The sequence below is a fragment of the Megascapheus bottae genome, chromosome 10, assembly GCF_031878675.1.
Source record: "Megascapheus bottae isolate mThoBot1 chromosome 10, mThoBot2.hap1, whole genome shotgun sequence".
NCBI classification, from domain to species: Eukaryota; Metazoa; Chordata; class Mammalia; order Rodentia; family Geomyidae; genus Megascapheus; species Megascapheus bottae.
In genome coordinates, this window is record NC_143518.1 from 44079509 (window position 1) to 44093527 (window position 14019).

Genomic DNA, 14019 nt, shown 5'->3' on the forward strand with positions numbered 1-14019 from the left:
ACTTAACCATTTGATTGAACATAAATCATTTTATCACTACTTAAAAGTATTTCTTCTTTTTTTTTTTTTTTTTTTTTTTTTTTGTGGGTCATGGAACTTGGGCTCTGGGCCTGGGTGCTGTCCCTGAGCTCTTCAGCTCAAGGCTACCATCCTGCCCCTGGGCCTGGGCATTGTTCCTGATCTCTTGTGCTCACAGCTACTCTCCTATCCCTTGAGTCACAGCCCCACTTCCCATTTTTTTTGTTTGTTTTTGTTTTTGTTTTTGTTGTTGTTTTTAGTGGTTAATTGGAGATAGTCTCAAAGTCTTTAATGTCTGGGCTGGCTTTGAACCTAGATCCTTAGCCTCCTGAGTAGCTAGGATTACAGGCATGAGCCACTGGGCCTGGCAAATATCTGAATTTTAAAGGCATTAAATATTTTCAGATCTTTTGTTATAACAAGCAATAAAGCAAGGAAAACTCTTGAATCAATATACATTTTTTGGTCAGGTTGTGGGGCTCGAACTCTGGGCTTGGGTATTGTCTACCACCCTACCCATTGAGCCACAGCATCATTTCTGTATTTCTAGTGGTTAATTAGAGATAAGAGTATCAAGGTCTTTAGTGCCACAGCAGGCTTTGAATAATGATCCTCAGATCTCAGCCTCCTGAGTAGTTAGTATTACAGGCTTGAGCCACCACACTGGGCTGAATCAATATACTTTTAAATGCAAATCCATATGCTATTTTATATCTTGGCCTATGTTATCTTCAACTTTTTTGGCTTTATCACATAAAATGTTGCACTGAAAGGTATGTTTTTCTTACTGTGGTACAATCACGTTTGAATACCCCCAAACAATAACAATTCTTCACCTTCTGGGAGTAATTTGTTTTGGGGGGGTTATGGGGCTTGAATTCTAGGTCTGGGTGCTGTCTCTGAGCTCTGGGAGTAAATTTGAGTTATAAGATTCTGGTGGTTGTCTTTGTATATAGATCAAGTTTATAGCTATTTGGCTGATGGGATATTAAATTCAAGTTAAGGGCAGTATATTAGGTAATGTGTTCATGTAATGACTCAAAAATAGGAACTAAATCATCTCTCTTTGTGTAAAATAAGTATTGAGGTAGGGAGGCAGAGACTAAGTAACTGAAGCCATGCTGGCTGGGTGGAGGGGAATTCTCCATCCAGTGTTGAAAAGCCTAGAGGTGAGAGGGGCAATTCAGAGAATGCAGATGACTAAGCCTCAGGAAAGCTTTGCATATGGAGAATGAAGGTCTCACCTCTTCTCAGGGTGGGGTTCTCAGTTCAGGTTATGGGTGCATCTGAATCCTTGGAGACTGAGTGGGCTCCTGACTGATGGGTTATTAGACCTGACAGTCATCAGAGCTCAATTGGCTTGGCTTGTTGGTATAGTTTATTTTATTTTTTCACCTACTCTATTGTGTGTGTTCTAGCTGCTGGTCTTTGAGACAGGAATTCACTAGGCAGTCACTGGCCTTCTAATAAAGACTCCAAGATTCCAGCCCTCAAAATGTGGCTTCTCTATATTCTCACCTTAGAACAGTAGAGGCAGGAAAAAACTCTAATCTGATTCTTTAAAACTACTCAGTAAGTATACAGATACACACTTAGAAATGTTTAAAAAGTACATCTGTGTATTTGTTAGCAATCTGGTACTCATTCCATGTTTGGGGGCTGATAAATGATGAAGAATACTGCCAACTTACCCAGTTTTCAGCCTGGATGATTTAGATGCTTAGTCAACTGAATTATAATAATTCACAAGTGTAAAGCTATAATAAAATAATTATCTCATTAAGTGAGCTACATTTCTTTTTTCAGTTACTTTCCCCTCTGGGGCTTTGTGAGAAGAGCACCCTTCTTCTTTTGCATTAAAGTCCCACTATGTTTGGGCACAGATAACGGAGGCATTAGCAATAAAGGTCACAATGCATAGCTCTCCATTTCCTGAAGCGAGGACAATGATTTCTTAGTAAAGGCCATTTTTTTTTTCAACAGAGATTCTCCCTTTTCCTGCCATCTGCTCCCTTCCCTCCATTACTTGCATAATCCTCTTTTTCCTTTTTCTTCTAAACTGGGGTATTAGCATTTTACCGTTACATAGATAGATGACTGTTCTGATAGACTAGGAATTAAAACTCTCAAATCCCACATTAGTGAAAAAACCTCAACCCACCCCTAACAATTGTATAAACATAGGGAAAGGCTCCAAACAGACCCCTAATAAAACCATCCAGGAACTTCTTTCCTGGTACATATGGAAATTTCCTAGAACCTGATTTTCCTGGCCCTGACCTGCTTTGATTCTTGATTCTTAAAGGTGTAAGGACAAAATATTGCATTCAGAATATTATTAGCTGTCATTGAGGGGGTAAGTGTATATGAGAGGTGGGTGAATGAAAAATGGAAAGAGGATTACACAATATTTTAAGGTACTAGGAGCATTTGAGGTACGATCCAATACAGGTATGAATATGTATTTAGGGATTTCTTTTTTCTTTAATTTGTGCCCAACCTGAGACTTGAACTCGCTTAGCTTTCCCCCTCAAGATTGGGGATCTACTAATTGAGCCACAGCTCTGCTTCCAGCTTTTTAGTGGCTAATTTGAGCTAACAGTCTCATACTTTCCTGCATCTTCAGATCTCAGTCTCTGAGTAGCTCGAATGAATGGTTTGAGCCCCAAGAGCTGGACTTAGCTTTTCTCTTAACAGTGTCATTGTAAGGAGTTGTTCAGCTATGTTTTGGCCCCTTGGGATTTTGGATCCACACTTAAAAAAGTAATTACATGAAAATATCTGTCATTTAGTGTATTTATTAGACCTTGGTCTAAGCACACCTTCAAACAGCTCCAATCAGATAAGAAAAACCATAGCCAAGCATTCCATATTACTGATTTAATCCATTTTTCCTTCCTCTCTGAGATGGGAGTTTATGGGAGTATAAAAAGCTCTATTATCTTAATATCATCATTATTATTTTAAAATTCTCTCATGCGGATTCTCCACAGTTCATCTGGGGCTTTCCACTCCTTTTTGTAATCCGGAGTTAATTTTCTGCCTTTTTCCCTTATATTTTTCCTGTAAGGTACTGGGTGGCTTGACCAACTTCCTGCACTTTTTCCTAGGACCCGAGAACCCTCTGCAGGCCAGATCCAGAGAGAATGGGAGGGGGGTCCCTGTGGCCCTGGGCCCGGCGCTCCTCCCGGAGCATTCACCCCGGCTGTTCTGCCTGAGCTCTGGCTGTCTTCCGCCCAGAGAGGCTGTTCTACCGGGGACCGCCTGGCGGTCCTTGACCATCCAGGAGCCCAGCGGAGCGGAGGGGCGCCGGGGGAGCGCGAGACGGGTGGGCCGCGGGAAGCCGGCGCTGCCTTGGGACACGGTGCGCGGGGCGGGGGCCGCGGAGGCGGGCGGGCGGCCGGGGCCAGGTCCAGGACAGGCAGCTGGTTCCCGGCGACCTCGGGGACGCCCAGCCTTGGACGGTGGCGCGAGCGCTGCAGCACAGGACGCACCTCCAGTGACCCCCGGCACAGACCCAAGCCTCCTCCTCCTCTCCGAGCAGCCCTCGGAGGAGTCTCCTTCTACTTCGGCGTCTAGGGCTGACACCGGGGAGGGTGGAGGCGTGACCGGGGCATGGATGTAGGGAACCAGGAGGACCTGGCGTACCCGCTGCTCGGGATGGCTGTAAGGAAGCCGAAGGGGCAGCGACATCTGCGGGCGAAGGCGGTGCCGACGAGCGAGCGGGGCTGCTGGGCGGCGGAGGTCCGCCGCGCGGGGCGGAAGGGCCTAGGCTGCGGCGGTGGGGGTGGGGGGTACGGCGGGGCCGGAGGGCGAGTAAACGCCCCTGGCGGCGGCGCACTCACGTCCGGCCTGGCGCTGGAGACCCGGCGGACACCGCGAACCTGGGGTTCGGATTCATCCGTCGGAGGGACGGCGAGGTCCCGTTGTCTCCCGGTCTATCTAAAGTTCGTCCAACACTTTAGAGCATCTATCCGTAGTGAGTGAGAAGGCAAAGTCAAGTCACGGAGGAGTGAGTGTGTGTGTGTGTGTGTGTGTGTGTGTGTGTGTGTGTGTGTGTGTGTGTGTGTGTGTGTGTGTGTGTTGGGGAGGGGGTGGGATGGGGTAACAGGGTCCTGGAAGGAGCACCAACCGGTTTTAGCCCGCCGGGCCGGTCCGACCCATTGACAATTCAGCCCGGGAAAGGGTTAACTGCATCCCGCTGGCTCGGTTTACAAGTAAATAGAGAGCAGCTGCTCCGCGCGGGCTCGGGGCTGGCTCTTTGAAGTTTTTGATTGGTTGCCAATGACATCACCGCCCGTGTTCTAACACCCAGCGCCCCCAGCCGCGTCAGTTAAACCCGCCTTTAAAGAGACCCGGCCACGCCTTCGGCTCCGCCCTCCCACGCCGCCGATTGGCTGCGGGCCCCTGTGAGGTAGCGGTCTTCTTTCTTCGGCTTTTTATTGGTCTGCGGGGCCGTCGGTCGACGTCAGATGCCCCGCCCCCTCCGAACCTTACATTTACAGTGTAGCAAAAGAGAAAGTAACTATGTTGCTGCTGGAGATCAATGAAGCTGAGTGAATGGGGCGCTGAGCGTGGCGAGTTCAAAACTGCGGCGGAGCTCCGGAGACGGGGAAGACTTGACTTCTTCATGAAGTGAGTGGAAGTCAGCACGGCTACTGTTGAGAGCCCAGTAGTGTGGTGCGTGCGTGCGTGCGTGTGTGTGTGTGTGAGTGTGTGTGTGTGTATGTGTGTGTGTGAGAGAGAGAGAGAGAGAGAGAGAGAGAGAGAGAGAGAGAGAGGGGGGGGGGGGGGAGAGGGATTGATTGGCGGAAGAGCCACAGCAGGTGAGGTTGTAGGGCTCCCGCTGTGGGCTGGGGTGGCCCGGTGCGTTTGCTCTCTCTGCAGTCCGTTTGCGTTGGGGATGAAAGGGAAAACGAGGTTTGTTGGGATGCTTTGCGGCAGTTTTGAGTGCCCAGGGTTTGTTAGTACCCCGTGTGACGAGGGAGAGGCGTGTTGACTGACCCTGGAGTAGGGAAAGAACATTCTCTACACACTTCATTTTCTCTCTATAGGTCTTGTCTAACGGTGGAGGGGAGACCCGGGAGGAAGGCCGGGGGAGTGGGGGGGGGGTGGAGGTGTCTGAGGATTTCTCTGGGAGGTTTGGCTGGGCTGGGCTGGGTGGTTTTGCGGGCACTTTGCACGTCCGACCCTCGGTGCTGCAGGAATGCAGATCTCGGTACTCGGAGCGTGTGCGTGTGAGTCCCACGCACCCCGTATGGGGGCTGGCGGGGGGGGGGTCCCAGCATGTGTCTCTCCGCAGCACGTTTGTAACTGTCTTCCCTCCGAGAAAATGCACGGCTCAGATCCCGATAAAACCCTGCCAGGTAACAACACTAGCAGAATCTTTTACCCCCTGGTACGGGCTGAGGAACAGTTATAGCTTGTGGAATAGTACTCGCTCTTAAAAAAAAAATACTACGCAAGGGGGAAAGAGAGAGAGGGAAGGAGGGAAGCAAGAGATTGGATCCTTCCCTTGCATCCAAACGTGGGTGAGAGAAACCCGAGACGACCGGATGGGTAGGTGCCCCTGTGGCTTCTCTGCCTTGGCTGTGCTGTAGAATGGTGATGGTCCCCTGTGTAGATAGATGGAATATGACAGTCCCCCTTCCCCCACCTCCCCTAAAGTTCCTTTAGGTCGGAAAGGCTCTTGCCTGGCATTTGATTTCTTTGCTATAGCAAGCATAGTAGAGAGAAGCTAGCTAGGGCCACGTTGTAGAATGGCTCATACTTAAGATGAAGAAGGAATCATACATTTGCAGTCACCCTCTTGAAGTTCCTATTGAAGGGAGCCATACTCTTCCCAAGAGGGGAGAGGTCTCAGGATGCAATGAATGGCTTCTATGCAGCCCAAGGATGTAAATGTGCTTTGCATCACATACAAGGAGAGTCCAAGGGGCCCTTTCCTTAGGGGCAGAAATGGGAGTGGATCTCTTAGGGATGGACTGCCAGGGTTGGGACTTTCAGTTTTGGTTCCTTGGCTTGAAGACTACCTTGAGGGACTGGGAGAAGAGGAAATGCAGATTAATTTGGATTAACCTGGAAAGGTTTTTTTTTTTTTTTTGTCCAGTCCTGGTGCATGAACTCAGGCCTGAGCACTGTCCTTGGACTTTCTCAAGGCAAGAGCTCTACCACTTGAGCCTCAGTACCACTTCCAGCTTTTGCTTTTGTATATGGTCCTGAGGAATTGAATCCTGGTCTTCATGCATGCTAGGCAAGCACTCTACCACTAGGCCAAACTCCCGGCCCCTGGAAAAGTTTTAGTATGACTGTGTTGTGTTTTTCTAAGAACCCAATAAAATAGAGAAGCAAAAATAGCTTAGAGTTAGAGATTCACTTAGGAGGCTACTTTCATTCTGATTTAAAAAAATAGTTGATATCACCCCATATGTATGTGTATATGTATATATATGTATATGTGTATGTATTTTATATATATATACACACACATATGCCAGTTGTATATTTCTGTGAGCCATGCCAGTGCACATGATCATTTCTCTCTGCCTCTGTGGGTGGGTGAAGGAATGAAATGGAAAGCATGTGGGAAGGGGCAAATGGGTCTTTCTAAGTGACAATATTCTTCTGTCATGAGGAGACCCAGAATAGATATCCACGGAAGATTCACTTCAATCTTCAGAGTTTTCTCACTCGTCGTGCCTGTGTCTTTCTCTAAGGCTGAACTTTGAGGTAGGTCATTTGAGGTGCATTTTCCCATTAGTGCTTCCAACCGCAGCAATTGTAGATGTAACCCCAGACTTAGAAGTTGAATAGATGGGACCCTTAGTTTTGCATCCTCTTCTCATACATCTGAATGAGTTTCAAGCTTTGGTAGCAGAATAATAATGGGTACCTAGGATGGCTCTGTACAGAGCTAAACAAAGGCTTTTCTTAGGGATCAGATGAGACTGCAGACTTCTGTGTCACGTGACTTTATTTTTTTCTTTCCCCCTTCCCCTTCTTTACAGACCCTTGAGTTCTTCTTGAATTGCCAGTTTTCAGCCTCCTCATGCCTCCATCTCCTTTAGACGACAGGGTAGTAGTGGCATTGTCTAGGCCTGTCCGACCTCAGGATCTCAACCTCTGTTTAGACTCTAGCTACCTTGACTCTGCCACCCCAGGCAGTAGTAACCACCCTCCTGTCATTGCCACCACCGTTGTGACCCTCAAGGCTGCGAATCTGACGTATATGCCCTCATCCAGCGGCTCTGCCCGCTCCCTGAATTGTGGATGCAGCAGTGCCAGCTGCTGCACTGTGGCAACCTACGACAAGGACAATCAGGCCCAGACCCAAGCCATTGCTGCTGGCACTGCCACCACCACCTTTGGAACCTCTACCACCTGTCCTGCTAACCAGATGGTCAACAACAATGAGAACACAGGCTCTTTAAGTCCATCAGGTGGGGTGAGCAGTCCCGTATCCGGGACTCCCAAACAGCTAGCCAGCATCAAAATCATATACCCCAATGACCTGGCGAAGAAGATGACCAAATGCAGTAAGAGTCACCTGCCCAGCCAGGGCCCGGTCATCATTGACTGCCGGCCCTTCATGGAGTACAACAAGAGTCACATCCAAGGAGCTGTCCATATCAACTGTGCCGATAAGATCAGCCGGCGGAGACTACAGCAGGGCAAGATCACTGTCCTAGACTTGATTTCCTGTAGGGAAGGCAAAGACTCCTTCAAGAGGATCTTTTCCAAAGAAATTATAGTTTATGATGAGAACACCAACGAGCCGAGCCGAGTGATGCCCTCCCAGCCTCTTCATATAGTCCTTGAGTCTCTGAAGAGAGAAGGAAAAGAACCTCTGGTGTTGAAAGGTAATGGCCTCTGCTTTTTTCCCCAAACACATTCCCCACTGACTGGGCTCATTTGGGGTTTTTCTTAGAACTGACAGCCTTTTCCTTAACCCTGGCTACCAAAGACCAGAGTAGACCGTCTTCTTGTCTTCACTTCTGTGCCCTTCGTTTTGGAATAGTAAGAAAAAACCCACTGGCTTTGGTTTGGAAAATTGGAAGATCTAGGTTCTGACCTTGACTTATTTTTTTAATTTGCACTGCACAAGCCATTTCACCTGAGATTCTTTTCTTACCTTTCCAGGTCAAGCCTGGTCTGGTAGCTCTATTCAAATCCATAAGTACTTGGGATGCTATTGTCTCTAACCAATATTCAAGTACTAAAGGAAGCAATACCTGTGAATTTCAAGTTAAACCCCGAGGTGCATTTCTCAGTGTGAGAATTCCTCTTTCTCACCTCTCTGACCATCTTGACTTTGATAGGATTTAAGAAAGTGACCTTCAAGAATGGCAGAGATCCTTTTTATTTATTTATTTATTTATTTATTTATTTATTTATTTATTTATTTATTTATTTGTTTATTGTGGGGCTTGAATTCTAGGCCTGGGTGCTGTCCCTGAGCTCTTCAGCTCAAGGCTACCACTTCCCATTTTCTGGAGGTTAGTTGGAGATAAGAGTCTCAGGTCTTTTTGTGCTTGGGCTGGCTTTGAACCTTGATCCTCAGATCTCAGCCTTTTGAGTAGCTAGGATTACAGATGAGAGCCACTCCGCCCATCCAAGATCTTTTATTTTTAAGGTGCCATAAAAAGTACTATCACTCAGGGCCAGGAGTTTGGCCAAGTGGTAGAGTGCTTGCCTACCATACCCTAAGACAGGGGTTCAATTCCTCGGTACCACATATAGAAAAATCCCAGAAGTGGTGTTGTGGCTCAAGTGGTAGAGCTCTAGCCTTGAGAAAGTCCAAGGACAGTGCTCAGGCCCTGAGTTCAAGCCCCCAAAAGAAAAGAAAAAAATAGTTTTCACTCGATACATCTATTTTTCTATCAAGAGTTTCAAAGCCAGAGAGACATTTTTATGAAACAGTCTCCAACTTAGTCTTCTTTCTGGCTTCACTTGAAAACGTTGGACATTCTGGCTTTGCGCAAGAAACAATCACTTTCCCCAGTATAATGCACACTCAACAACTCTGGGGTTGTATTGGAGCTGACCCCCAGTGACCCTGGCCTTGTAGACACTACACACCACTTCTCTTCCACATCCTCTACTGGGTGGTGGGAGAGAGCTGATCCTTTATCTCCTTTCTTCAGCTCAAGGCTACTGCCCTACCTCTGGGCCTGGGTGTTGTCCATGAGCTCTTCAGCTCAAGGCTGCCACCCTACCCCTTGAGCAACCACACCACTTCCCCTTTTCTAGTAGTTAACTGGAAATAAAAATCTCTCTTGGTCTTTAGTGCCCTGGCTGGCTTTGAACCTTGATCCTCAGATCTCTCAGCCTCCTGAGTAAGCTAGGATTACAGGTGTGAGCCACTGGGCCTGGCAAGTAGGATTCCTTTGAAAACTCTGCATATTGAAATTGCAGTGGGCTATTTAGGTGTGCAAATTAGTTGTTTATCTTTATGGATCAGCGCTGCTATTCACCATGTCTTCCAAAAAGTGCAATTGGCCTTTTGTTAATCATTGTCTTGGAAACATGATTCCTTTGCTGTTACCTCTTTCCCATTCTCCCAACCTATCCTCAAGTTTGTTCTCATTGGTATCTGAGGGGAAAGAGAACTGGATACAGAATGTTCTGGAAGCTCCAGGAATACCCCCCCCCCACCTTTTTATTGAGGTGGGGTGGATGGTAGTGGGTTTTCTTAGACTGGCAGGTCTCCTTCCTATAGCTCTGTGTTTTATTTCTATACTTGTATTTGGTTGACTTTTGAATATTTCCCAATAGGTTTACCCAGCTATTCTCTCCCCATGCTCTTGACTTGGCTTTTCCAGATACGAAAATAACACCTACAGATTTTGCCTTTATAATAATAGTTTGTCTTGGGGATCAAAGACAGATGTTCTTGTCGCTGTCCTTTCTTTTGTAGAATAGATATTCTTGATGAAAAACAGTACTTGTCTTTTTTTTTTTTTTTTTTTTTGCCAGTCCTACGCTTGAACTCAGGGCCCGAGCATTGCCCTTGGATTTTCTCAAGGCCAGAGCTCTACCACTTGATCCTCAGCACCACTTCCAGCTTTTTTTTCTATGTATGTGGTACCGAGGAATCGAACCTGGGTCTTCCTGCATGCTAGGCAAGCACTCTACCACTAAGCCAAACTTCAGGCCAAGTACTTGCTTTTGTTTCTGCCTGATGGAAGAGTGGTATCCAGAGCCACAAAACCAGATGTCCCTGAACTTGAATATAGGTAGAGCTGAAGACCAGGTCTTCTCTTTTGCCGTGGGCCCTGTGGAGTAGAAGGCATCTCAGTTGCTGAGAAAACGAATCTCCCGAGGGCTACTGATGTCAATGGGGTTCCTTCTTCCCCTTTCCCATGGATGCAGCTGAGGACAGGGCAGGCTGAACTTGTTCCTCAATGTCAGAATAAGATTGCCTCAGTGGGGCGGGGCCGGACATGCTACTGACCTCACCGCCAGGCGCCCTGGGCGGCCGCCCTGAGCGCTCCTCATTTCGGGTTGGTGAGACACCGCGGCGGTTGACTTGGGAGACGCTCTGTGGTAGAGGTTGGATTTATTGTCATTGGGGGAGGGATTTTTCTTCATGTATCTGGGAATTTGATTGAGAATAGGTCATTCGGGAGCAGAAGGGTCTGTCATCTATTTATTTGTGCTTATTATGATTAATTTGGTATCCTGGGAGCGGGAGGATGGCCTAAAATCTTAGGATGGCCCTAAGCTAGGGAAAAAAGAAAAAAGGCTAGGTCATTATTGGAACCCTCTTTGATATCATTGCATTTGCTAGAACCAGTGGTTAATTCCATAGTGCCATGGATGCAGAGTGGAGTGAGCCTGTCTCAACAGGCTTGGTCAGCAACTTTTCCTAAGTTCTTCAGTGAGTCCAGCAGACCCATTCTGGCCTGGCTTGTCTTCTGAGTTTATTTTAGGACTCCCTTCCCTGGATGAGCTGAGATTCTATTTCAGCAAGAAGTAGTGGTGGTGCCATTTTGGAATGAGTCAATTTTGCAGGGGAGATAAAGCAATGTGTGTGCGTGTGTGTGTGTGTGTGTGTGTGTGTGGTAGGGCTGAGAATGTGGTAGGAACATCTAAGGCCTTGCTGATGTATTTTCAGATTTCAGTACAATCGTTGCTAATTTATGCCTGGTCTCTCCGAGTCCTTGGTTCCTGTTTGTAAACACTGGTTGCTATCCTCCCTGTCCAAGTTTTATATCCCCCTGTTTCATTGCTATGGTCTCCATTTTTGGTACTGCCTGTCATCTAGAGCCACTGCTTGTTTGCCATTTTCATAGTGCTGTGTCAGGTTGGGAAGAAAAAAAAAATGATGAGAGGCACGGAAGCCCGTGAGATTATGTTACTGTTCTAATTTAGAGTCCTCACCCTCTTGTGACCTACGTCTGAATCCACATTTTCTTCTCATCTTCTGTACCCTTCTCCATATTCAATCCAGTGTAAAAGATTCCACAAAATTACATATTTAGGGATTTTTGAAAAGTCTTTGGTAAAATGACAATGTTTTTACCTGAAGGTGATTTTTAAAAATCAACTGTCACTTGGTTTCTTACACAAATCAAATTTTAAAAAATGCTAGGTGGTTCTTGACATTCTGCAATGTAAGCCAGTCTGTTTTGCTATAATGTTTAAACGGCATCTTCTCTCTCCTACCAAATTGGATTCATGAAAATAATTCTGCTTTACCCCTGACTTAGCCCCATGTAAAAGGAGGCAGGTCAATTGCTACATCTTCCTTAAAGGTAACATGTCTTTAAAACCTGATGGTAAACATTTTCAGACACTTGGAGAAGTAGAAAAGTATATGACTACCCTCAGACTTGTTAGCCAGATGAAGCAATTACTACTAGTATTCTCCCCATTTTTTTTTTTTGCCAGTCCTGGGCTTGAGCTCAGGGCCTGAGCACTGTCCTTGGACTTTCTCAAGGCTAGAGCTCTACCACTTGAGCCTCAGCACCACTTCCGGCTTTTTTCTATGTATGTGGTACCAAGGAATCGAACCCAGGTCTTCATGTATGCTAGGCAAGCACTCTGCCACTAGGCCAAACTCCCGGCCCCTATTCTCCCCATTTTGATACATTTTGTTGAAATACTTTACAGTATTGATGATGTTCTAATGTATTTAAGTATGTTTAATATTTAAAGTTAATATCTAAAATTGTAGGATTATATTTAGGATGCTGTGGACATTTTTGGTGCTAAATACTTCACGATAGTCCATATCATGAACAAATCTGAGTTACTATTATTATTATTATTATTATTTACAATTTAGAATCCTTCTGTGACTGACTGATGGTTAGATCTGAGGAGGCACTTTCATCTGTCAGGGTGGAAAGGCTCTAAGGGCCACTTTGAAGACACTTTGGGCCTCTGTCTCTCCATTTCTGCAGTGAGCTATAGTGAGATTACCAGAACCTGTACTTGCTTAGTGCTATTAAGAAACAGACACACTGACCTACTGCTACAGGTCTTTCCGAGCCATACCCTGTAACCAGAGGCTTTCAAGAACTGGGGGAACAAGGGAAATACAAAGAAATGGTTTATAAGGCCAATACACAGGGAAGTTAGATTTTTACATGGTAAAACTTCCTCATGTAACTCTTGAGAAATGAACATCATAGGTTACATACTGTTCCCTAATCAGACAGGCTTCTGAAATAGGCAATACAGAGTTAGGTGACAATGCCAACGGCTCTACTCAGAAACCAGACATACCATAAAAGTCTCCTGTCTTTGTTGGCTTTATTTTGGAAGGAAGACATAAAAATATCTTCCACCTTTGTCTTTCAAGATTATGATGAGGAGTTTTAAAAGATATTTGAAATAAAGACATATCTACTTCTCAAATTACAGTTATTATTTGGAGCCTTTGATTAATTCCCAAGGCTAAACATTAGACTTTAGCTCTGTTCCCAAAAATGGAGAAACAAAGACAGAACTTTGGATCCAGCACGCCTGAGTTCTAGTCTTCATTCTCCCTTTCAGAGACATTGGACAAGTTGAACATTTAGTTCTTGTTTCCTTGTTTACAAAAAGAAGATACAGCTATAGCTATCTATAGTGTTTTGGAATCAAGTATTTAGGGCAGCTCATCTATGGTAATCACTGTAAATGTAGATCAATAGAAATATTACTACTGATTGAGCAGAAGTGACATCAATAAAAATGTAATTTTGGCTTTTCTTCCCAAGGAGTACAAATACTGTGTGTGTGTGTGTGTGTGTGTGTGTGTGTGTGTGTGTGTGTGTTGCTATGGTCCCAAAATAACTTGGTGACTGTTACCTAATTTAAGTAGTATACAGTTGGAGTGCCAAGTAATTGCAAAAACATGTTGGGTCAAGAGGCTAGAGTAATTTGGGCATAGCCTCGAATTATTTATTTATAAAGGAATTTATAAAAACTTGATGATAAATCTGTCCAACTAATGTCCCATAACTGAATAATGAAAGTACAACACTTTGATGTTTGCTTTTTCTGGCCTCTCCTCAGGCCGATTTATTTTTAGAAGAAGGGTTGTAGTCTGACTATAAAAGGGTAGATGGATGGGAGGGGATGTGGGCTCCTAAAGCCTTGGCTTGGGAGGAGGACCTGGAGTGTGGAGGAAGAGGGGAAGGAGCTATATGCCCATTCCTTCATTCCATCAAATCCTGACCATGTCCACTGAAAGGGTGTCCAGTGATCAGTGCTCCTCTCTGAGCACTGACATCTACTGTTCTGCTTTTGAATTAAAGTGTATACGGAGAGAATGGGTATGAATCCCCACCCCCATCCCCTGACCTGATCCAGCTGTTCTTGTTCACTGTGTGTTCAACATGGGGGAGTTCACTCTCTTACCCCTGGCTTCAAATCCACAGTTCTCAGCCAAACTAGGTGGATGGTTAAGCTACTCTGGTGACATCTCAAGAGGCCCAGGTTTCCTTCATTGTAAGATGGGGATAATGTCAGCAACACTGGGTAAAGTGAGAGGATGTATATAAAGTGCTC

General features: G+C 45.8%; 2 protein-coding genes across 4 annotated transcripts in view; one reads left to right on the forward strand and one right to left on the reverse strand.

Annotated features, from left to right (window-relative positions):
- Positions 1 to 2841: 2841 nt before the first annotated feature.
- On the reverse strand, positions 2842 to 4327 carry LOC150058366 (uncharacterized). Its single transcript, XM_090341162.1, has 2 exons — positions 4151 to 4327; positions 2842 to 3988 (listed from the first exon to the last, which is right to left on the reverse strand). The coding sequence occupies exon 2, from the start codon at positions 3709 to 3711 to the stop codon at positions 3013 to 3015; it is 699 nt and encodes a 232-aa protein (XP_090197288.1). The 5' UTR covers positions 3712 to 3988; positions 4151 to 4327; the 3' UTR covers positions 2842 to 3012.
- Dusp10 (dual specificity phosphatase 10) overlaps positions 3838 to 14019 on the forward strand; it is a 39801-nt gene continuing 29619 nt past the window's right edge. The window contains exons 1-3 of one of the 3 annotated variants that reach the window (XM_090341159.1): positions 3838 to 3997; positions 4334 to 4653; positions 7026 to 7877. In XM_090341159.1, the coding sequence (XP_090197285.1) occupies positions 7067 to 7877 (811 nt within the window). In that variant the 5' untranslated portion in view covers positions 3838 to 3997; positions 4334 to 4653; positions 7026 to 7066. Of the gene's footprint in view, positions 3998 to 4333; positions 4654 to 5283; positions 5385 to 5474; positions 5578 to 7025; positions 7878 to 14019 lie in introns of those variants that run through there. The other 2 variants (XM_090341160.1, XM_090341161.1) reach the window with 2 other exon arrangements.

Bases quoted from the DNA above. Each gene is read 5' to 3' on its own strand.
- LOC150058366 (XM_090341162.1), bottom strand. From the start codon at position 3,711: ATGTCGCTGCCCCTTCGGCTTCCTTACAGCCATCCCGAGCAGCGGGTA.